This window comes from Saimiri boliviensis, chromosome 4 (assembly GCF_048565385.1).
Source record: "Saimiri boliviensis isolate mSaiBol1 chromosome 4, mSaiBol1.pri, whole genome shotgun sequence".
Taxonomy (NCBI): Eukaryota; Metazoa; Chordata; class Mammalia; order Primates; family Cebidae; genus Saimiri; species Saimiri boliviensis.
The window spans coordinates 38,817,760-38,842,800 of NC_133452.1; the positions used below are offsets into that span (position 1 = coordinate 38,817,760).

Genomic DNA, 25,041 nt, shown 5'->3' on the forward strand with positions numbered 1-25,041 from the left:
ATTGGAAGTGAGGACAGATAAAAACAAATGAATCCATCATATTGATTTATAGTGTTTTTTATTTTTGTATTTTTTTTGAGACGGAGTTTCACTCTTGTTACCCAGGTTAGAGTGCAATGGCACAGTCTCGGCTCACTGAAACTTCCACCTCCCAGGTTCAAGGTTCAAGCAATTCTCCTGCCTCGGCCTCCCAAGTAGCTGGGATTACAGGCACCCACCGCCATGCCTGGCTACTTTTGTATTTTTAGTAGAGATGGGATTTTACCATGTCGGTTAGGCTGGTCTTGAACTCCTGACCTCAAGTGATCCACCCGCCTCAGCCTCCCAAAGTGCTGGGATTACAGGTGTGAGCCATTGTGCCCGGCCATATAGTTTTTTCTAAATTTTAACTTTGAAAATTTTAAAGACATAAAAATGTATAAAGACTTGCTAGATGAAGTAGCTGCGAGTGCCTCAGGAATTCCTGGACCGATAGCCTCGAAGGCTCAGCGTGAAGAAGGTCTCAGGGACTGCCACCTGGGCCCAGTCTTGTGCCACAAGGTCAAGTGCTACCTATAGCAAGTGACATCAAATCATTTCCATTCCATTGTTAAAGAATGTGTAACTATCATATTGAAAAATTATTTGGTTGACAATTCAGTTAAAAATAACAGAAATTGTGTCCAACAAGGTTTCTTTCAATTGCTGACAAGTTGTCAAAATAATTTAAAATTTTGCTAACAAGGCACCCAGGAGAGTGACTGCTTACATCTGAAACAGAAAAGCTCAGCATTTCAGAATATCTCTGTTCCATTTGGCCTAGTTAACTTGACATATCTAGTAATTTTCCTTAAAAAATGAAGTTCTTTTAAATTTCAATCCTGCTTGTCTTCAGCAAACAATGGAGTACACTGGCATTTTTGCTAATGCGTTGAATGTCTGTCAGCAACCAGGTTTAAAAGTAAATAATGCTGTTTGAGTTTCATGGGATCTATTTGCAACCAGTTTGAAAATAATTAAATAAGTTAATATGTATAAATTTTCTGTAATACAAGTAGTCTAGTCTTTTTTCTTTAAAAATGGTCATTTAGGCTGGGCGTGGTGGCTCACGCCTGTACTTCCAGCACTTTGCGAGGCCAAGGTGGGCAGATCACGAGGTCAAGAGATTGAGACCATTCTGGCCAACATGGTGAAACCCCGTCTCTACTAAAAATACAAAAATTAGCTGGGCATGGTGGCATGCGCCTGTAGTCCCAGCTACTCGGGAGGCTGAGGCGGAAGAATTCCTTGAACCCGGGAGGCAGAGGTTGCAGTAAGCCGAGACTGGGTCAGTGCGCTCCAGCCTGGCAACAGAGCAAGACTCCATCTCAAAAAAAATAAAAAAAAAAAAAAGATCATTTAATTCATTTCTAACTATACTGTGTTAATATGATTCCTCCTTTAAAGTAAAAGTTTTCACTAACTTCTCATTTTTTCCTTTTGTCTTCTTTCTCTCTTGCATCTGTTTTTCCTTTGAATGTATCCGTTGTGTAATTTCATATCCAATCACGGGTTTGCGCTTGAGAATAGACTGTTTCCATGTGCCCACCTTCCCCTCTCATCCACCGTGCTTCATCTTTTTCCCCAAACCTGTTACCTGTCCCTGAAATGGACTTGCTTTCAGACATTTCAGAGGAAGACCCCTTTGGGGAGGCTGACCAGATCACACTAGACAGCTTAGAGCACCTTTCCACGGGTGAAACATCAGAGCAGGGAGATTCTGAAGTGGCTATGCCTGATTTGGTCTTGGATTCTGCCATAGCCCCTTCTCAGCCTGACTGTCCTTCTCCCATCCGTGAGAAGACTCTTAAAGCAGCTGATGACAGTGATTCTGAGTTTGGTTACTTCTCCTTCAGTTTCTCCAAATGTTTTCCCTCTGGCTTCCCCTCCCTTCTTGATGAAGATGGATATCTTGCTTTCCCCAGCCTCCCCAAGGTCTGGGTCTCCTTCCTCCCTGCCGGTGTGCAGCACTATGTCCCAATCACCTCCCCTTCATTCATTCCTTCCCTTATCCTCATCTTCGGGCTACTTCTGTCTGCTTCTCAGTCAGTTTTTTTTTCTCTCGCCTTTTCCCTTCCTCTGGCTCTATCCCTCTGCTATCTGGAGGCTAAAGCCGCCTCCTTTAATGTTTCTTATGACTGGGACTTGAATGACAAACTAGAGGAAGAGGAAGCAGTTGCTGGCATGCCTACATAAACTCAGTTTGTAGAGTCAACACAATCCGCTTTATCTTAAACCTTTCCTAATATACAGTGTAAATGTGTGCATACATTTCACCACTGATTACCCTCAACATAGTAGTACCTGCACATTTTCACACACACGACATTTTAGTGCATGAGAAATAAGTGTAGACATTTCTCCTACATTGAAACCAAACTCATTGACCAGGTCCACACATTCTAAGTTGGAAGCAAAATTGTAGGATTATTTGATGAATATCTGGATAAGACTAGATGTTTAACAGAAGGAGTTGGGAGGAGGGAACCTGTGTTGCCCATAACAATCCATACAGGTCTCTCCATTTTGCAAACAGATATTAATGCTATTCCTTTACGATGGAACCTTCTTGATTTGATACAGAACTTAGGATGCAGTGGACATAACTGTTCTTGATGTGTATTAGTAGAATTCCTTAGTACTGTCATTTCTCTCGGAAACCAAGTGTGTTCTTGAATCTCTGAGGATGTATCCGTAACCTTTTACTCCTAACATTTTTAAGTTTAATCTCAAAAGCTCCTTATCTCCCTGTTATTGTAGCATTTGGAGACCAGATGAATTTTAGCTAGTATTTTCCCCAACCTTAAATTACGTAATTATATATAAAAGAGTCACTGTAGAGTATTTTATAAGGAAGGTACTATTCTGATGTCTTTAACAAACATATGTGAAAAGTGAAACATGGCTTTTTGAAAATTTAGACTATGTAACACTAAGATTGGGTCTCTTAGTGCTCCTTTCTTTAAAATTAGGTGTTTGGTTTGAGGATTTTTACTCCTATATAAGGCAGATTTTTTTCAAGTATACTACCTCTGCACTCCTAAGCCAGCATTAACATGTACGATATATTTTTGATTATTTTGTCAAATGTGGCCTGGTGATTTAGTGCCTCATATTCTGTGGACACTAAATACATAGAGTAGGTCACAAAATTGAAAGTAAACCTAAAGGAAAATGTAAAGATAATTCAGTGAGTATGTATTGCAGGGGAAACCACAGTTGTTAAAACGTTTACCTGAGGAATAGCAAAGATTAATAATTTAGAGAATTAAATGTTGACCAAGGAGTTGGAAGATGTTTCTTAACAGATTATTAAATGTCTATGTCTCATTTTTCACTTCTGAAAAAGACTCTGAGCTCCTTGCTTACCTCTGAAAAATACTATGAATGGTTAAAAAAGCAAGCCTTGTGAACACTTAGATTTGACGCTATCTTCCTAATAAAGAGGGAAAATCGTATATGTTAGGAATTAACCTGTAAAGGTTAAGTGATTTGCCTTTGATAAAAGAGTCAATATTTTTATTCTCACCATTTTTTCCCTTGAGTCGAAATTCAGTCAGTATTTGTTAGTTTGAAACTTCCATGTTCATTCTTTTGAATCATCAGATACTGAGAAATACCCAACTGTGAAAAGCTGTTCTTGTTTAAAGAATTTTATGAAAGTGGTTATATTTCAAAGATTATTTTTAAATACCCATCATTTTAATATTAAACTTGTTAAATGAACCAATCCTTCACCCCCGGCCAGGAAAAAAATCCGTATTTAACAAACTGAATCATAGGTGGAACATTTGTTCCCCAACATAAAGCTAAAAACAAATTTTATATCATTAGACTTTACCCCGTCACTAGTTGATTTAGACATTTCAAATTAGAACAGATTGAATTATGCCATTTTTGCACTCTTGTATTTTTGTTCCTGAGTACCAAATATTCAAAAGCAGAGCATAATCTAGGGACTGAGAAAGAGTGAAGCTTCCATCCTCCATTCCACCTTTGCAAAGGATCATTTCCATCATTTGTACGATACTGTAGGTGAAGAAAGACCAAAGTGGCTTAATATTCTGCATCTTCTGAGGGCCTCACAATAAAGGTTGGTAACACTGGTTCACCATATAAGTTCAAATACAACTACTTTGCACTGATTGATAGAGTTTCCACTAATACTCCCCTTCTTTCTGGTCATCTGCTGTGTGACTTTTCAGGTGAAGATGAAAGAAGAGGAAATACAGCTGGAGGAGGTGGCTGAGTTTTCCCTAAAGTTAAACATCTCATGGCTGCTGCCTGCCATTAGTATTGTGGGGGGAGGGTCTACTTGCAGAGTTTGTGAGTTGTGTTTGTTGTGGCTTTAAGTTCATGAGATTTATATTCCTCTTTTATTTTAATGTCTTAGACTGTCAAACTCTGGGTCATTTTCGTGCTTGCTGATTGATGCACTTATGTTTATTTGCCTTTCCCCCCCTGTGTGTGATTTAATTTCACAGAAAAATTCCTTGAGAGTAGAAGGGGATAATATTTATGTCAGACATAGCAATTTAATGTTGGAGGTTTGTATAATCTAAGAAAACAACTCTGTCCTGTAATGGCTGCCCGGCTGCTGTGGACGGGAGGTCACGCGTAGGCTGCCTGGCAATGTTCTTCAAGCACGGTGCATGCAGTGCATGGGGAATTCAACTCGGGAGTGCATGTTACCAGCCTCACGGTGTTCCTTTCAAGTGGCTTAGGCAGGACTGTATCTACTAGAAGTTCTCAAAGTGACAAGTGGGAAGAAAACGTTTAGTCAAATGAATCAAGTTTTTATCCGGTACTCTTGAAGTGGTTCTACAAGTAAACCTGTTCTCTCCTAATAGGTTAACTCTAGGGCATCAAATCTGAAGTAACACAGTCTCATCCTTAATATATATTAGCCAGAACAGATTTTTGTTTATTGATCTGCTGTTAAATCATTTGACCCTTGATCTATGCCCACTTTTTTTTTTTTTGGTTAAAATCCATGATTGGGAATGTGGTCCACTTTCAGTATTCTGTTTGAGAGTATGCTAATTAAAGGAATTCTTTTAAGTAGAAAGAAAGAACAAGCAAAAGTGAGAGAGAAAGAAAGGAGAAAAAGCCCAATTACCCAATTAGGAATGCAAAATGTAAAATATGTTCCCCGTGTCACATGAGAACACTATAATTTTTTTCCCCGTATTTTACAATAGTGTGTGGCAGTGTATTCAATGCAGAACTGCAGCTCTCAGTAATCTGACTAATCTGTCTGGTTGCTTTTGGCAGCTTTGATAACCGATGGAAATGTATTTTTGCCTAACTTGCTAAAATGCTATAAAGTATAATAAGTAACATTGCTTTGAACCAATGCAAGAAATGTGCCTGATCTCAAGCCACAGTCATTTTTTCATGCCATGCAGATTTTTAGATTTTCATGAGGTTTTGCAAATGACTATAGAAGCTCATAGATGAGCTACTATGCTTGTGCATGAATATGGAATATCTAATTTTATTGGTTGCATGACCTGTTCCTTAAAGTGGGATGAAAGCTGTAATCCACAGGTGACCCTATGATTTTTGAAAAATGAATAAATATGTAAAATTTTGTTATAAACATTTCCCGAACACTAATTACCTTTTATTGCCACAAATACTATTTATCAGAGCCAGTCAAAAAAATTTCCACAAATAACCATTTATCAGGGCCTACTCCCATGAAAATGGACCTGGTTGTTTTTCTTGCATATTTGTCTTTATAAGGACCATCTGGCAATTGTGGGGGCTAGACCCTACTTTTGTGCTTGGGAAATACATGAGACCAGTCTGTGGTTCATTTATTTTGTAAAGAGGCTAAACAGAAGTAGCCTCTGGAAGCAGCAATTTTTATTAAGAACAAAAAGCCAACAGCCGGGCACGGTGGCTCACGCCTGTAAACCCAGCACTTTGGGAGGCTGAGGGGGGTGGATCACGAGGTCGAGAGATCGAGACCATCCTGGTGAACATGGTGAAACCCCGTCTCTACTAAAAATACAAAAAATTAGCTGGGCATGGTGGCACGTGCCTGTAATCCCAGCTACTCAGGAGGCTGAGGCAGGAGAATTGCCTGAACCCAGGAGGCGGAGGCTGCGGTGAGCCGAGATCGCGCCATTGCACTCCAGCCTGGGTAACAAGAGCGAAACTCCGTCTCAAAAAAAAAAAAAAAAAAAAAAGAACAAAAAGCCACCACTGGAATTTCCTGAAAACAAACAAAAACCCTTGGCTTTTCCAGTTGGGGGATGATCCTGGTTTCGTTTTTTTTTTCCCAGCCAGTGTGCTTTCGGGTCTGCCTTTCTCTATTTTATACTTGATCTACTAGGTTCACAGAAGGCAATTTTAGGAGTAGTCTGAATCAGAAAGGTGAATTGCTGGGACAAAGTCATAATCTGAGTTTCAAACCCAAGTACTGGAAGGAAGTGTTATTTAGCCATTTTGATGATCAGTTCCATGCTGTCTTTCTAATAATGTAAATAATTATTCCTTTAAAAATCCTAAACAGAGAAGAAATCGGAACCCTTTAAAATGTAAATCATTGAAGAAGTACACATTGACTTTATTTTCAAATTTTTATGAACTCATGAACTTAGATAATAATATGGCTTTAGAGACTTGGCATTTTTCTTGCTTTACTATATATTTTTTTTTAATCATAAGTTTACTTTGTCTTATTTTTTGGTTTTGTTTTTGTCCTACTGGGTTCTTTCCTTTTGGATTTTTTCCCCTCTTTGTTACGTTGCATACTGCTAGGAACTGGATAAGGCCCAGGAGGACATACTGAAACATCAGGCTAGCATTAGTGAACTCAAGCGCAATTTTATGGAATCCACACCTGAGCCGCGCCCTAATGAATGGGAAAAACGACGTATCACACCTCTGTCTCTACAGACACAAGGGGTATGTCACTAGCTATTTGTTGGCTCTGTCTCACTCTAACTGTTCAATAGAACTCAAGTTGTTAATCTGTGTTGATTCTAGGGAAGTTATAAAATGTTCCTATTTAATTATTTTTGTGTAATTACTAACAAATTTTTTAAATACTAAATATTTATTAACAATGTAATAGTTATTGGCCTAGTTCTTAGGCAAATTGCATGAGTTTCAAAATACTTTTGAAATAATTTTAGGATAATTTCACTGTTTTACTCAGATAAATTGGTAGTAGTGATGAATTGTTATATAAGACAATTTAGAAACTAACATACTGTGTTTAGTAAGCTTTTTAGTTACTGATATCTGAAATAGGGAAATTTGCTGAATATAATTAAGTAATAATTAAAGGAATATCGACTATATTTAGAGTGGTTTAAGGTAATTACTGTGAGGAAAATGAGTTTAACTTAGCTTTAAAGACTGATGAGCCCTGTTGAAAACTTGAGAAATGTTAGTAGTGAAATGTTGGAATCGTGTTTTAAAAACGGTTTTTTAGTCATTATATTTCTTTTCCTGGTTTACTTCTCCCCACCGCTTATACGAGTACATAGTGCTTTCAGGATATATTCTCAATATGTTCCTCCATATTGTCATCCACATCGGTGCCTCTAGGATTCTTCCAAATCCCTCCTGTTATTGACCAGGGACGTCCATGCCTGATTTATCATACTTGAGGAGACAGTGATCATACTGTGTTTAATCTGTAGTTGAAAAAATGGTATAAAGATGTTACCCTACAATTTCATATTTTTCCTTTCAGTGTGGCTTGAATGTCACCAAATTCTAGACACTTGATGTAGATATTCTAGTGCTGTTTTTATTCACCTTTCCTTAAAAAGAAAAGCTGTTAATTGCTTTAAATTTCTAAGTTTGTGCCGTTGAAAAAGAAGGCTCCTTAAGAACAGATGAGCAAAAGGAATTGCTGAACTGAAAAACAGAACCTTTGAAAATATGAAGACGTGCATGGTAGCGTCTTGTGACGTTGGCTACAACTTCAGTTCTTAGTTGTAGATTTTTCTGAAGACAATGATGTCAATTTCAGCAGTCTATACAAGAATGTCATGTTTTCTGGAGAAACAGTGTCTGATACATTCCAAGGTTTTGGCCTTCCGTTAATGTGCCGCTTCTTCTGGTGTGTGTCACTGACCCACACAGGGTCAGTGTTTTATGTTTGTGTTGCTACAGATGTAATTTTGTGTTGCTACAGATGTATGTGTCTTATTTGTTGATTATGTCTGTTATTTAAAACAATAGAGAAAAGGAGAACATCTTTTCAAGGATATTTTATCCATGAAGGAGAAGTACCTGATGCCGACAACACGGACAGTTGAAGAAAAAGCTCAGGAGACGGACAAGGTGTTCACCTTGCATCCTTGGATCTGCTCTTGCTTTTTCCGCTTTCCTTTTGTTTCTATCCACAGCCATAAGATTTCTTTTTTCTGTATGTCTGACTAAAATTTTTTTGAAATGATTTTTGAGCATTTAAGGAGTTAAATCCCCTATGTATAGAAGCATAGGATCGTTGGATGAGAAACGCCATTGCAGAAGCACTTGAAAATTCAAAACGCCAACCAGTTTCGGTGATAAGTGATTTCTAATTTGATGTATGTGGCTAACAGTTGGGAAACTGATTTCATGTGAAAATGCACTGTTTGGCCAGGCGTGGTGGCTCACGCCTATAATCCCAGCACTTTGGGAGGCTGAGGCAGGTGGACCGTGAGGTCGGGAGATCAAAACCATCTTGGCCAACATGGTGAAACTCCCTCTCTGCTAAAAATACAAAAATTAGCTGGGCGTGGTGGTGCGTGCTTGTAATCCCAGCTACTTGGGAGGCTGAAGCAGGAGAATCGTTTGAACCCAGGAGGTGGAGGTTGCAGTGAGCTGAGATTATGCCATTGCACTCCAGCCTGGCTACAGAGTAAGACTCTGTCTCAAAAAAAGAGAAAATGCACTGTTTCTCTAATACTTATGGATGCTGTGGTGTTAAAATAACCACTTATGTGCCTTGGATTATGAGTTTACTAATTACATATTGAAAGCTTTTGAGTTTTCATTTGTAAGATTTTTAATGGGAACAAAGATTTTGATGTACCTTAGCAACCCCTTCATCTCTCTCTCTCTCCTGCATGTGTGACATTTCTGACATTGGTGAGGAAGTTTGCTTTCCATTGCTTTTATATACTCATTCTTCTCTTTATACTGATTTTACTTAGCCAGGTGGTCAGTCTTTTATTTGCTGGGACTGGAGAGCTTAGAGTCTAGTGGAGGAAATATGGAAATCGGTAATTAGAAATTTTTTTTCTTTTTTTCTCCTTTTTTTTTTTTTTTTTTTTTTTTTTGAGACAGAGTCTTGCACTGTCACCTGGGGTGGAGTGCATTGGCACAGTCTTGCCTCACTGCAACTTCCACCTCCCAGATTCAAGCGATTCTCCTGCCTCAGCCTCCTGAGTAGCTGGGATTCCAGGTGCCCACCACGTCTGGCTCATTTTTTGTATCTTTAGAAGAGACGGGGTTCACTATCTTAGCCAGGCTGGCCTCGAACTCCTGACCTCATGATCTTCCCGCCTCTGCCTCCCAAAGTGCTGGGATTATAGGCGCAAGCCACTGCACCCAGCCAGTAATTAGAAAATTTTGGACACTAAGAAGTAAATGTTAAGAAGGTGAAATACAATGTTGTGTTAGGAGGGGATTAGGAAGATAGTTTTGTTATTGTGGTCAGGAGGAGATGGCATTTGAGTTGCGACCTTAATGATGACCAAGTGGCTACGTGAAAATGTATCCTGGCATAAGGAAGAGCAAATACAAGAGTTGCAACCCAGGAACCGAAAGACCAAAGGAAGGAAAATTCAAAGAGGTCAGACCCTAGCTTATGTCATGGTCTTAAAGACCATGCTAACAGTTTGGAATTGTACAGTAGGGATGATGGGAAGGCATTGGAAAGTTTTTAGGTGAGTAGTGGCAGAATCCCATCTATGTCTGTCAGAAGTCCCCCGGCACTGGATGAAGAATAGATTATAGGGGCTGTGAATGAGAGCAGAGATTATTAATAAGGAAACAGTGTTTCCTTTCCACAAAGCAGATTCTATTAATTAGTAGAGTGTACTCATCGGAACACATGTTGGGGTGCGGAAGAGCCAAAATAAATAGAAATTCGCTAAAGGAACTTGTGGTCTAGTTGAGATGAAATATTTTCAGAACATTGCAAATGAGAAAGATAATGTCATGAAGCTACACCAAGTGACATATTTATATACTTTAAAGGCTAGCCTGAAACCAAAGCCAGTTAGACTCCATGTGTATAATGAGGACTGTAATATCACATGCTTTGAAATATTACGTATTTTTGATAACCTATCATCCAGAAGCTATCACATGGTATCATTCGATTAAATTTAAAGTGATGTCCTTGGACTTTTTGCAGTAGGAAACTTTGACGTTATAGTGGAAATGTTTAAAATTATTATTGTTTTTCTGGATCTCATGTTTTAGGAATGTACAGTATAAAATATCTTGTCACAGAAGTCATCTTCAAGTGATATTAATCTGAAATTTAAATCTTGAAAAGCCCCCTTGGTTTATCTGTACTTGAAGTTACTGTTTTTTTTGTTCTTTTTCTCTCTAATATATGCAGAAAAATATATTACATACGTGACATGCAGATAGATTGTTCTTATTACAATCAACCATTCATCTGTGTGCCCAACGAACGCTTATTGACCACCTACATTGTCTCTTCAAATAACATACTCCTATTAGTTGAAAGTATGTGAGCATTTGTTTACTGTAGTGTTTTGACTTTAACAGAGTACCTTTTCAATTTCTGTCTTTGCTGTGTCTTCATTTTACTGTTGATTTTGCAAGGGTTCTCATTTATCTTTGAATTAAGATTCTTATTGAAAGTAAAATTTAAAAAATTATGCATAAGTATACAATTTGACCACATTTTCCAAATTTCTATAATAGGGGTTTTATAGCTTTTTTAAAAAGCAGTAATAGTTTCTTTTTTTAAAAAATACATTGAACTTTCAAAGTGGTTGTCATTTGAATTTGAACAATTTTGAGAGTAGAGCAGAAAATTGGAAACCAACCCATTTAATCTTTAATGGGTAAATAACTCTGTTGTAATCCTCTTAACGTTTTGTATGCATTATGATAACTTAAACTTGCATAGACTATTCTCTCCTAAGAGATTATATGCATTGTAACTTCAAGGCACTTTTGAAGGTATGTCATTGAATAATGAAATGCATGGCGGTTCTTTAAACACCCCAGTGATCTGTCACTGGGAAGGGCACCCCATCCACCCCACTAGGGATGGTAATGAAGCTATCAGAAGCTTTTTTCTCTCCTGAATATTGTAAAGTGCTTACTCACCTCAGCCTTCTTAGCTCAGTGTCTGAAGGTGCCCCTTGGGAGTGTCATTGATGTTTCTTTAAGATTTCTGAATGGTGGCCAGGTGCGGTGGCTCAAGCCTGTATTCCCAGCATTTTGGGAGGCTGAGGAGGGCGAATCACCTCAAGTCAGGAGTTTGAGACCAGCCTGGCCAATGTGACAAAACCCCGCCTCTACTAAAAATACAAAAATTAACTAGGCATGATGGCACACGCCTGTAATCCCAGCCACTGGGGAGGCTGAGGAGGGCGGATCACAAGTCAGGAGTTCGAGACCAGCATGGTCAACATGGCAAAACCCTGTCTCTACTAAAAATGCAAAAATTAGCTGGGCGTGGTGGCACACGCCTGTAATCCCAGCTACTGGGGAGGCTGAGGCAGGAGAATTGCTTGAACCTGGGAGGCAGAGGTGGCCATGAGCTGAGATCACTGCACTGCACTCCAGCCCGGTGACAGAGCAAGACTCTATCTCAAAAAAAAAAAAAAAAAAAAAAAAAAAAGAAAGATGTCTGAGTAGTGGGGTTTATTAGGAATTATTCTCACACTCTGACATGAATATTGACCTTTCAGGTTTCTGAGGACAGTTCTGTTGTCCCTCATTCCGGTCAGGAGCCATTGTTTAAGAGCCGGACAGCAAAGTTAAACGTGCTTTCATGGTTTTTAGGGAGAAATCATTTTCATGTTGCTCATTGAGCTTTCAACTCTGAATTCGTCTTCCTGTTTTGAATTATTTTTCTTTACCTGTTTCTTTTGGCAAAAAAAGTGGGGGAGGGATAATTTATTTATTCTCTGGCATATTTAGCAAGCCCAAGGGAATTAATGTGGGCTGCTGTCAGAATGTTTGTTGTACAGAGAATTACGGTGGTATCGAGTAGGGAAGAGATTGTAGGAGCTGGAGTGGTGGGGGAAGGCCTTACACAAAATACGGAATAAGAAGTGGGCCCCAGGGCGATGAGAAAATTGGAAAGGCTCAGAGTGTGCAGAGAAGGGCAAAGAAGGCCTTGGAGGCAGGAGAGGGAGGACGACCAAGCTCTAACAGAAATAAGCATTTCAAGTGGAGGGCCACTGAAGAGCCTATCCTGTGCAGAAAAAGGCCAAGGAACTGCCTCAAGAATATATGAAATAGCATTTGGGTGGATCAGTTGTGCTCAATTTGTGATCAACCGAGCAGTTTTCACTGGTTTCTGTAGGTTACAACTATCCAAGATGCTCAAGCAGGGTGAAAAAGCTGGCGCTCAGGCAAACCTCTGCATAAGCCTGCTACAGAATCTTTCAGAATTCTCATCTTTCTTTCGTTTTATGCTGTTCTGTTGTTCTTTCTTGTGTAACCTTTCCTTTCTTTCAGTAGGTCACTGCTGTCTGTTCTGACTTGTTGCTAATTCTTTGCTCTTCCTTTTCTGACCTCTCTAGAGCCTAGAAGAGGAGATAACATCAATTTTGTTTAGTGAAAAGGGCTTTTCTGATAGCATGAAAGCCACCTTCACTTCAGCCACCACTTGGACAGCAGAGGGCGCTGTTGTGAGCGCTAATGTGCCTTCTGAAAAGCTTTCTTCCTCGCCCTTCTCACACTTGCTTGAGGTGCATTTTGCTTTGTTTCCCATGTTACTAAAAGCCACGTATGAGAGAGATTTTCATTTTTTAAATATTCGGGCACCATTCCCTCCAGTGCTTATGTTGGTGAAATTAATTCTTCCTGGGAGAAACATTCAAGAAACGATGACCGAATTGGAACATGAAGAAAATAGATAGATTGGATGTTTCTCCTGCTTCTTTAAAAGAAAAAAAAATCTGCCTGAATTCAGAGAATAATTTAAATCATTAAGCTCCAGAGTCTGAGCTGTTAAGCAGAGGGAAACCCTCAACCAGATAGAAGCCAAGTATGCTTTGCAGAGTTGATGTTTTCAAAACCCAAATTCCAGGCATTGTTATTTTTAAAATTCTGTTCATATGGAAGAATCTGAAATGCCTCCCATGCTCCATGAGATAATTGTTTTTGAATGACCCTGAGGAATTCCCTGAATTTGGGCAGAACCTATCCAGCCAACTGAGGTTAAGATATAGCAGTAATAGTAATTCACTGACCTGTAATCTTAATGGAATGTGTGTTTCAGAAATGTTCTGGTCACTGGGTATCTTTATTATAAGTAGTCATGGAGCCGGGCGCGGTGGCTCAAGCCTGTAATCCCAGCACTTTGGGAGGCCGAGGCGGGTGGATCACAAGGTCAAGAGATCGAGACCATCCTGGTCAACATGGTGAAACCCCGTCTCTACTAAAAATACAAAACATTAGCTGGGCATGGTGGCACGTGCCTGTAATCCCAGCTACTCAGGAGGCTGAGGCAGGAGAATTGCCTGAACCCAGGAGGCGGAGGTTGCGGTGAGCCGAGATCGTGCCATCGCACTCCAGCCTGGGTAACAAGAGCGAAACTCCGTCTCAAAAAAAAAAAAAAAAAAAAAAAAAAAACTATAAGTAGTCATGGTTAAATGCTACCTGTTTATCAAAATAGATTGAGAGTTCTTTTAGTTTAATATCTAAAACCCCTGAGTTTTCAATAAAACTGGAAAGATAACTGCCTTCTATTAATAACGTGATTTACATGGTATTAATTTGGATCAGTGAAAGCATGCCTTTCCATTCATTGAAGAATAATAGGGCAGGTCAAAGAGAGTTTGTGAGTAGATGTTGACAGTGCTGCAGAGAAGTGTGCCATGTTAGGATCTTCAGCTCATGGTTGTCCATGTGTCTGGGAAAATGAACACAACCCTGCTGTCTGTTACAGGCAACAGCTCCAGTCCAGTTAGTACCTTGAAACTTCACAACAGTATCCAGAGAGCTCAGTGGCACAATGCCCTTCTCCATCCAGCGTTGAGTCACCTTTGTGAATAAATAGGGCTCCTCACTCCAGCTGATCTGTTTTTAAGTTAGCTCATAGGCAGTAGTACCAATTTCTAAATGTCAGAAAGTTGGCCATGCTTGAGTTGTATCATTGTAAAGCAGACTTTTTTAAGTGTGAGAAAAATATAAGGCTTTAAAAACAAACTCCTCTGTACAAACAAGTTTCCACCCTAATTAATAATACCATAGCATAGTAATTTATGTTACTCATGTATTCAGTCAACAGGTATTTATTGAACATTTAGGTGCTATGTTACTCAACTGGAATAAATTAATTTACTCCCAAGACATAGATGTCTACAGGGGATCGGAGTGAACATGTCATGTAATAAACTTGACTCATTTTAGATTTCAAAGATGCTAGTGGAAGAGCTAAACTGAAAGAGAAACACTTGGAGCTACCTTTGACACCGACCCTAATGTATAATGTAGCCATTGCTTACCCATGATTCGAATTGGAATGTTAATAGCCATTTCTGGAATGAACACTTTCATGTTAATAGCCCTCTGAGGCCAACTATAATTTTGCCGAATAAAACTTTTTTTTTTTTTTTTTTTAAAGAAAACCAGCAAAAAATAAAAGTGCCATCTCCTTGGTGCTATGTTCATTTGGAATCAGGGTTCCAGGCTAGGCGTTATAGTCTGATTAAAACCCACACTGCCGAATAGGTTTTAAAAGTTTTAAAATTTTCCCTTTAAGATGATGAGCCAGCTTTGGCATCATTTCATTTTTTTTAAAGCCGTTTCAAACTGCATAGGTGGAGCCTATAGGTGTATCTATAGTAAAAGCATTCTACTTCTTTGGGAGGATGTTGGCTGTTTTTGTGTTTCTGTGTCTTTTCGTAGGCTTTTTGGCCATTTGTCTTGATTGTCCTCTATGTGACCTTGAGCAGAGGTTTCTGTAGATGTCCGTTCTTGCTGTTTTGTCTTTGCAGTGTCAGATGTTTGTTTCAGTGGTTGCTGAGGTAAAACTGTATTGATTTTGTGTCCTCGGTTGCTTTTTGTTCCGCAGACACGTGCTCCTGAGTCAGAAGGGCCTTGCACTGGAGCCAGGGATGCTGTTAAGGTTCTCCCCCTTTTCCACGTTAACACCATTGCCTCGCGTTGCTCATCGCCCTCACGTTTGCCCCGCTTCCCTTTCAGTCAGCCATCATAATCATCTTTGTTTTTCTCCATGACATGAATCTGCCATCCGTTAATTTGGGATTCCATGCTTTTTATTTATTCATCTATTTTTGTTTTCCCTCGTCCATCTTTTTTTGTATAGAGTTCACATGAGACTCTGAATATAGTGGAGGAGAAGAAGCGGGCAGAGGTTGGGAAAGACGAAAGAGTAATCACAGAAGAAATGAATGGTAAAGAGCTATCACCTGGGAGTGGTCCTGGGGAGATACGTAAGGTGGAGCCTGTGACACAAAAAGACTCCACCTCCCTGTCTTCTGAGAGCAGCAGCAGCAGCAGTGAGAGTGAGGAGGAAGACGTGGGAGAGTACCGTCCCCACCACCGAGTGACCGAGGGCACCATCAGGGAGGAACAGGAGTATGAAGAAGAGGTGGAGGAAGAGCCCCGCCCGGCAGCCAAGGTAGTAGAGAGGGAGGAAGCAGTGCCCGAAGCCAGCCCAGTCACACAAGCAGGTGCCAGTGTAATCACAGTAGAAACACTGATCCAGGAAAATGTAGGTGCCCCAGAGATCCCCGGAGAGAAGAGTGTACATGAAGGCGCTCTTAAGCAAGACGTGGGAGAAGAAGCAGAGGAAGAGCCACAGAAAGTTAACGGAGAGGTGTCCCATGTTGACATTGATGTGTTGCCACAAATTATTTGTTGTTCAGAGGTAAATGGGAGTCCCAAGTGGGAGCCAAACTCTAGAGCCGCTTCTCAGGTGGGGAACTCCTGCCTTTCTTCTCCTGTCCTCCCAGTTCTTCAGCTTTTTTCAACAAGAATCTGATTTTTCTCTCTCATGGGAGGAAGGGGGAAGGCACTGCTCTGTGGATTTTCTGCCAGCTCAGTTCATGGGTTCCAGCTTCTCTGCTGCCACTGGACACCTGTAGGGTAAACTTTCCTGCGAGCACCACACCCAGTGTTCCTTCCCTTTCCACATTTAAATTTTTCTTTGCATGTTTTGGGCGTTTCCAACTGTTTTGTCTTCAGTTGCACTGCTTCCTCACACTAAATGCCTTTTTTTCCCCTGTTGGTTTAATTAGAAAAATGTGTATGTAATGTTGAAAAAAAAAAATGGTCACTGTTGAGTGCGTGTGCTCCTGATGTCATGACTGGGTTTGACTTCTTGGCTCATTCTTTTACTCTTCAACTTCAGAGTTTTAGAAATGACAGCAGGCTCTGATTACTGTGACTCTCCGAATGCCGTATCCAGCAGTGATGAGAATGTTATTTCCTGAATGCCGCTGTGATTTCCGTTTTTGGATTCCAGGATTAATAGGGTTGGGTTAAGAGCCTTTCTATCCTTCCAGGCAGCCAGAGGCTAGGCTATTTGATAGGAGGAGATCCTCTCTTCTCATTCCATCCTCATGTCAATTCTGGAGTCTGATGGATTATCTGCATTGGATATGAATCCTTTTCTTTTCTCTTTGAAGAGAACTTTTCAGACTTCTCTTAGATTAAGCCTTGGTCACTAGGCGCAGTGTCTCTCCTTTGGGAGTTAGGCTGAGGGAGAGTTTACTCCTTGGGAATATTTCTTGATTCTAATATGAAATGCCTGCAATACAGAGATTTATTCCTATTTTGTTCTCTTCGATGGGATGGAAAATGTTGAAGTGACTTTGTCTTAAAATAATGAAGTGGATTTTAACCATGTTACTTTTAAACTTCTGTTTCACTTCAGAGAAGATTTTTCAAGAGCCGTTGAACACTTTGAACTGTTCTGTATTTGACATATGGTTACTCTTCTTTAAATAATTATCCCTGTTGAGAATGTTCTCTCAAAGAAAGTACTGCAGTATTTTGGTAGTAGTATAGTCTGGTGTTGCATTAATATTAATCATGTATACTCGGCAGACTACAATGTTAATAAGCCGTCGAACACTTCCTTTAATGTTTTAAATTGTTCAAAGCATTGGTGCAGCATGGCTGGAGTAATTTTAGATAGAGCATTTTCGCTTATGTAATACAGAAGAAACACTGCAAGTTTTAGACAAGTATAATTGAAAACAGTAACACTTGAAGACATCCTTTCTGAAAATGGTGTGTCTGTTAACAATAAGGCAGAAAAGGCATTTTGGGCAGAAGAACAAATCCCAGCCTACCTAGCTGGCGTGCCAGTTAAAGGCAGTGAGCCTTCACCCAAACTGTGCGGTCCTTTGAACTATGATAAAAATAGAGACAGGTCACTTCACATAGTTCATTCTATTTTCTTTTCAATTTATTATTACTTGCCCAAAGCTAAAGAGTGTGTGTATGTGTGTGTGTGTGTGTGAGTGTGTGTGACTATACACTAGGCTTGACATGTAAGTAGTTTGGGAACATCTTAATTTGAAGAGTAACATAATTTAGAAAGCCATCGTGTCAGCTTACTTTTCATGTACGTGTACATACACACGTGCACATTCATATACATGTATATACACATGTATGTATGTGTATATAAGATATATTTGAAGGAAACTTTTTCTTTTGTTTTAGGTTATTTGCTTTTTCTCTTTTCTTTTGTGCATGAGTGTGTGTTTGGTTATGTTTCTTACAATTATTTGTGAAGGTTCCATTAAGCACTTTTACTTTATTACCTCTAGAATTTATTTTTCCCTTCCTTTTCCACCCCAGCCACCAGTGGTAAAAACAGAGATGGTAACAATTTCTGATGCCTCACAAAGGACAGAAATCTCCACCAAGGAAGTCCCCATTGTCCAAACTGAGACCAAAACCATCACATATGAGTCTCCACAGGTACAAAAGCTCTAGCCTTGGACTGTTCCAACTCTTTTTTCACTTAGTATGTCTGTGTTTTCATTCTTTCTTCTCTTAGTTTACACATTTCTGGCTTTAATGTAGCTTTTGCATCTCCACTTTGTAACTGTACTTCAACAACATAATTTGCTATTTTTCGCTCTTAGATTGAGACAGAGAGCTGCAATTCAATTGGCAACCCAGTAATTATAGGGGAACTGTACGTATGATTATTTAGGACGCAACCCAGTAATTATAGGGGAACTGTACGTATGATTATTTAGGACAGAGAGTATCAGTCTTGTTCATATTATTGAAAGCCACTTCTAGGTTGACATAAATGTTTGTGTACACTTAGGAAACAAATTGTCTTGCAAGGTTTATCTGATAAAATTCATGGATTAATAATTGGATCTAGTCGTGGATGTAATTTAGTCTTCCTTCCCTCTCTAACTCCGTGAAAATAGACCCAGTCAATTCATTCTTACTTGTAATAACACATACATGGACATACACATTTGTGCTTCTCCTTCATGTGGGATTTTTTCTAAAGACATATGCAGTCATTCTTATGTGAATGGTGATACCATGTGTCTAAAGAATTACAAGATTTGTGTATTTGAAGGGAAAGCATTCATCATTTCAAAAGAGAATATGCAATAAATAATAAATATTTTCTTCACCAAGAACCTTCTGTGGTAGAATTGTATCATGGTGGAGGAGGTCAGGTTATTGTCCTCTCAATATATTTTTAAAAGGTTTAATGCGTGCACATATGAAACGTTTCTGAAAATTATTTTGGATATGGCATCCCTGCGTGTGCATCGATCCCACATAAGCACAAATAGGTTTCTTCTAAATGACTGCGGCGGGGAGCATTAGTCATGTGTCTGTATCGTGGTAAGTTGCCAGAATGAAGAAGTACAGGTGCATGACCCACGCTGGAAAGAGCTTTCCTCTTACAGTCAGAGAGACTCTGTACCATCCAGTTACTTCCTTTTGTCAGTGTCAGGAAACAGAAGGCAAATATGTTTTGTGATCTTAACATAAACTATTAGGCAATTAATTTGCTTTGTAATTTCCCCTTGGAAACTCTAGAACCTTCTGCATCTTTCAATATCAAAGCAAACAAGTTAACATTTATTTTTAACATACGTATGGGGTTTATATATAGGTACGTAGAGAGCACATGTGTCTGTATAGCATTGAAATATATGTGCCCATATATATGCTCACAACATACAAACTTACAGGCACAATGCAGTTGATAAAAAAAATCTACTAAGGTAAGCAGATAACCAAATCAGGCAGATTCAGTGTGTCCTAGTCAGGTTCTGTTACATGGTAATCTGATAAAATATTTATCTATTTTTACCCACCTGTGCTTAAAACATAACAAACTCAGCGCTGCTGGTCACTGTGGAAACTTCTCTGCCTGTCTCTCTAGTTTCTTTTTCTAGCTTCTGCAGATGTCCTTCAGACAATTCCGTCGTAATTCCCATGTAGCTTGCAGTTCCACCTCCAGTGTCCATTCTCGTCCATTCTCCTCTTTTTTCTCCGCATACACAGTGGAGTTTACTTCTCCATGTGCACCTAGCCTTTTGCCTCTACTTGGTTTTAAATACCAGCCGCTCTCTGGGGCAGTAAATTACCACTACAAACATGCAAACCACATAGATTTTAAAAGATGCATATTCGATGGGGCGGGGGTCTTCTCTGACAACATAATGGAAGTTAAGCATTACTTTGTATTTTTCCCCCAACTATCCAAAGATTGATGGCGGGGCTGGTGGTGATTCGGGCACGTTACTGACTGCACAAACCATCACATCTGAGTCCGTGTCAACAACGACAACCACACACATCACCAAGGTAAAGCAATGCAGGGGATCATATGGAGAGGATGGTGCATTACAGACAGAATCTTTTCGGAATTGTTTCTCTGTTCCTGTGCACACTTCCAAGTAAGATACAGACAGTGCCAGTGGAATAAAAATGCCTTGGTTTAAAGCATCCAAGAAATTAGGCTCCATTGACAAATGCATTCAAACAAATTGTACTTTTGTAAAGTACAAGGGGGTAAAAATATGTTGTGAATAACTGTACGTAAGATAACTACAAAAGCATAAATAATTTAATAAAATTTATAATTTAGAAAAACAAACTTGTGCTTCTACTTTTATTAAGCCAGCCCTCATGACTAAAGCAAGAGCATGAAGGCCATCATTCAGAATTTTCAGCAAGTTGTTCGAAAAATGTAGAATTTTCCTCATTTATTTAAGATTGCTAGTATGCTATCTAGCTTACTAGCAATTTGATTTGGGGCATTCCTTCCTCTCTCCCCGCATATTCTCTAAATGTTTAGCACTGGGTAACCAGTGGTCCCTGGATTAACAGCATCAGCTTCTCCTGAGCATCATTAGAAGTATAAATAGCAAGGCCCCACTCCAGGCCTCCTGAAACCCTGGAATTATCTTCAGAAGCTTCCCTGTGATTCTGATGCATGCTGAAGTCATCAGATTTCCAACTCCAGCCTTATTTTCCACTATTTCCTTCTGCTTCTACTTTTTACTTTGGATTAGTGTCTAAAGGTCTTAAAGGTATCCCTTGTGCCCTTTCCAACCCATGTTTCAACAACAGTTTACAAAACAGCAAAATTTTAAAATGCCACATAAATGCAAGGTACTGTTGGTGTTCATCTTAAAGCATATGCAGTTGTTAAACTTAGTGATAAGTCTCGTTTCTTAACAGTAAAATGCCGTCACTTGTGACTGACAGTGTGCATTTATCCGAGTTGTAAAGGTTGGACGTGTGCTTTCCCAGGAGGGTGTGGAATTTGCTTATTGACTCTTTAGAAGGTCACAGCCGGATGGTCTCCTCAGCCTCATCCAATGTGCCCCAAGCACTCTCAGCTTGCAGGGAGCCTAGAATGCTGTGAGGCACTTTGGGAGTGCCTTCCTCCAGGCACCTCCACAGCCTCTGTCCAGCTATGCGCCATGTCCCCATGCATGACTACTTCTGCAGGGTGTCATCAAACATTTAACAAAAATCTTACCCGTCTTCCATATCTTAAACCAAAGCAAATCCTTTTTAAAATTATTGCACTGAATGAAATGAACAAAATCAGCAAATGAATTTGTATGCTCAGAATCTGTCAGTCAAAACCATCAAATCATACAGAAGTCTTCTGTGATGGGGAAAAATATATCTGTCACATCAAACAATTTCTCAAACCAAAAACAGACACCTAAATTGTTACAGTTTCTTGTAATTCTGCAAATAACTGATTTCTCCCTACTCTTCTCTCCTTTTTAAAAATTGGCCAGCTAGAAGTAAAGAAACGTGGGAAATTGTAACAGAATTCCCTAAAGGAGCTACGTGGATTCAATAGTATCTGTCCTATCTTAATCAAGTGACGTTAAGATGGGACAGATGCCATCTTGAATATTGATAAATTACTTTTAAGATTGCTCTCACTTGAGGGGTACTTGTGGATGCTGTAACTTTAGTAATAGGATTCTCTATTGAGCTTAAAAATAAAGCACAGAGTGTTTCTAGAATATCAGCCTTCCGCTGCTTGGTGTATGTAGCCTTATGATGAGCAGCAGGTCTGGGTGAACTCCACCTCTGTTTGCTCTGTTTAAACATGCTTTAGTGATTGATGTTTTTTCCTCTTCTTCTTTATGACCTTTAGACTGTAAAAGGTGGAATTTCCGAAACAAGAATTGAGAAACGCATTGTGATTACAGGAGATGCAGATATTGATCACGACCAGGTAAATAAGTTTGAGTTCCAGAAATGACCATGTTTGTTTTCTAAGTTTCACATTTGTCATCATGTCGCGTATCTGTGTAAACCTCTTCTTCCAGCACCTCCTGGATGAAGTCCACCTCCTAAGCAGGCCGTAAAGACACAGCCTGGATACGAGCTTCCCTGCTTCTGAATCAGCATAAAACAGATTTCTCTTTATTTCCCACTCACTTTACATGCACTTTTGGGTCAAAGTAATCTGGAGGATTTCTGGAAAACTAGATTCATGTGCTCCAGTTTCACAGCAAGTGATCAAATATTTAAAAATCAATGGCAGTTTAATGTACCGGCTTCCAAAAAATGAAGAAAGCCTCTAAGCTTGACCTATGCCTACTTTTAGGAACTTTTCAAGTATATTTATGGCATTAGAAAAGTTGAGCCATTTACTATTAGGGGTTTTCTGTACATAAGATAAAATTATTTATTAAATTGCTGTTATTTGGGGAGGGGAGGTAATATAAGGTTTCTTACAAAGTGAAAATTTACACTGATTCTGAAATTTTTTAAAAAGAATCATGCTTCCATTCTGATATTAACTTTGGCAGCATGCATGGCTTCGAGTAGGTGATGAATGGGACTGCTGGAGACTTTGAGAGCAGTTTTAATTTTAGACTGCAGTCCCAAGTGATGCTGAGAATTTTTTTTTCCAGTGATTTTAACTCAGCTTTAAAGGAGACCAAGCTGTTTTCTTTGTATAACAACTTGAAGAAAAGGAAAAGAAATACTCAATTGACCATCTCAGCTGGGGAGTAGGAGCTAATGATAGTTACACAGCTTGGACATAATACCGAGCTCAGGAAAGAGAATTTTAGAGAACAGAATTTCTCATTTGAGAAAGGCTTCCTATATGTGATCAGAGATAAATGGATTTTTTCATGCCTAAGAAGAAAATTACTCCTAATTTTTTTTGACCTTTGTAAGCATGATTTGACTTACATATTCATAATATACTTTTAAATTTTTCTTAAGCATTATTAGACTCTAAAAGGTTGCCTTGACTCTGGATTTTGACATAGGACTGGAGATTCCTAGGTGAGGATTAGTACATTGTCTGTTTACCATGGGAAAATGAATGACCTATGCGGAAAACAAGCTTCCAGCATTCCAGAGAGGACTTACTCTATTGTCCGCTGGAACAGTTGTGAGAGTCCCTGACCTCAAGTTAGAGCAAACCTGCTTCTTACTCTGTCTCTGGGACTCTTCTCAATAAGCACTCATTGAATTCCTAGAATATGTGAGTCACAGCCCACATTCTTTGGCATGGTGGAAAGTGCAAACTAGGGTCTCTAGAGTCTTCTCCCAGCCATTGCTTTTTCTTTCCCCTTTCCCCACTGAACCAGGCCTTTCGCATACTTTAAAATGCCACCTTTCCAGCAGTATTATACTCAGGTTTCACTTATGTATATTCTTTTGCCTTTTATAACAAACGGCAAAACAATTTTGTCATAAAAGGCACAAGAATGTTTTGGCCTGTTTCACCCAAAAATTTAAATCTAGGTAGTACTGCTTCTAAAAGGCAAATATTAAAAACGCAATCTGAAATACAACTACCAAAATAACACGTAACATCTAACTCTTAAAAAAAATCATGATGACCTTGCAGCCGTAGTGCCGTTGCTGCCAGGACAGGAATCTCTTTTTGTGTATATAAAGTGATGTTTCAGCCCTTTCTAAAACTGAGGTCAGATATCTAAATGAAGAGAACAGAAATTTCACCTTTGTATGTTTGTGAGATAGCATAAACATTTTTTTGGGTGGGGAGACAGAGTCTCCCTCTGTTCCCCAAGCTGGAGTGCAATGGCATGATCTCAGCTTACTGCAGCCTCTGCCTCCCAGCTTCAAGTGATTCTCCTGCCTCAGCCTCCTGAGTAACTGGTACTATAGGCACATGCCACCACACTCAGCTAATTTTTGTGTTTTTAGTCGAGATGGCGTTTCACCATGTTGGCCAGGCTGGTCTTGAACTCCTGATCTCAGGTGATCCACCGACCTCGGCCTCCCAAAGTGCCTGGGATTACAGGCATGAGCTACCGTACCTGGCCAACATTTTTGAGTAAATGTAATTGTGGCTTTTGGTATGTTTGTCACCAGAAGCTGCTGTGGGTTCACTTTCTCCTTAAAGCCTATAGTGAGATGACAGAGCTACTTAAAATTAAATGATGAAATCACTTTCCTGTCAAAATCTGATGTTGATCATGTAGTTACCTTAATAACATGGACCTCATTTTCAGTTCCTTGCCTACATTAAAAGGAATCTTAAAATGGAAGCACACTTTCACTGGGCCAGACAGAAAAAAAAAGAAGTATTTTTTGTGTTGGCAAATCAAAGAGGCCTGCTTTTACAGAAACTTGCTTTGCAGATTCGTCACCCTGTGCTGGTCATGACACTTTCAGCTCCATACCAAGGAGGAATCAACTGCACTGCAGTTGCTCTTCAGAGAATGTTTCTTTCTAAGAAATAATTTCTCAGTTTGGCAGTAAGATATGATAGTTTTCTAATAATCCTTATTATTGCCATAATAATTTAACATTTTTACAGTATTTAATTTAGTGTGCTGATGTTACAGAATGAAAGGAGTTATAACAAACTGATTTTGAATGTATTTCAAGATGACTATAGCAGTTTTTACTTTTCCCAACCTTTCGTTAATTAGAGTGTATTTTACACGTGTTGCCTTCCCTTGGGCGTCATCTACATTTTCTCTTTAACAATTGCCCTAGTTTAGTAGGCAGATGATTGTAGCGAACACAAACTCAAAGTATTTGATCATTTGTCTGTAGCTACATTTGGCTCTCACCACAGCTTGTCCTTGTCTTTGGCTATTCCCAGTGTGGACTGCACAAACCAACATGTAGTAAATGGTTTGGATCATTCCATTCTCCTTCCCTGTGAAGACACACACACACAGTAGAACTGCACCCCTGTGCTTCACATTAGCTCTCCAGCCATTCACTCTCCCCATCTGACAAACACTTCTGCTACTGCCCAGGTTGGAGGCTGGTTCCATGTCTCATTTCTGTCTCGTCCCAACACGAGTGGCTCACCAGAGTTTATTCCCTGGTGGAAATTTAAAC

At 39.5% G+C, this 25,041-nt stretch overlaps 1 protein-coding gene across 29 annotated transcripts in view; it reads left to right on the forward strand.

The window, feature by feature from the left end:
- Positions 1–25,041, forward strand: part of EPB41L2 (erythrocyte membrane protein band 4.1 like 2) — a 228,489-nt gene that overhangs the window by 182,153 nt on the left and 21,295 nt on the right. For 4 of the 29 annotated variants that reach the window (XM_074397450.1, XM_074397452.1, XM_074397453.1 and 1 more), the window contains exons 13-20: positions 4,503–4,565; positions 6,790–6,936; positions 12,774–12,941; positions 15,272–15,325; positions 15,527–16,090; positions 18,034–18,156; positions 19,930–20,028; positions 21,851–21,931. In XM_074397450.1, coding sequence (XP_074253551.1) covers positions 4,503–4,565; positions 6,790–6,936; positions 12,774–12,941; positions 15,272–15,325; positions 15,527–16,090; positions 18,034–18,156; positions 19,930–20,028; positions 21,851–21,931 — 1,299 coding nt within the window. Of the gene's footprint in view, positions 1–1,548; positions 4,260–4,502; positions 4,566–6,789; positions 6,937–8,226; positions 8,329–12,773; positions 12,942–15,271; positions 15,326–15,526; positions 16,091–18,033; positions 18,157–19,929; positions 20,029–21,850; positions 21,932–25,041 lie in introns of those variants that run through there. The other 25 variants (XM_039465695.2, XM_010343005.3, XM_074397464.1 and 22 more) reach the window with 14 other exon arrangements.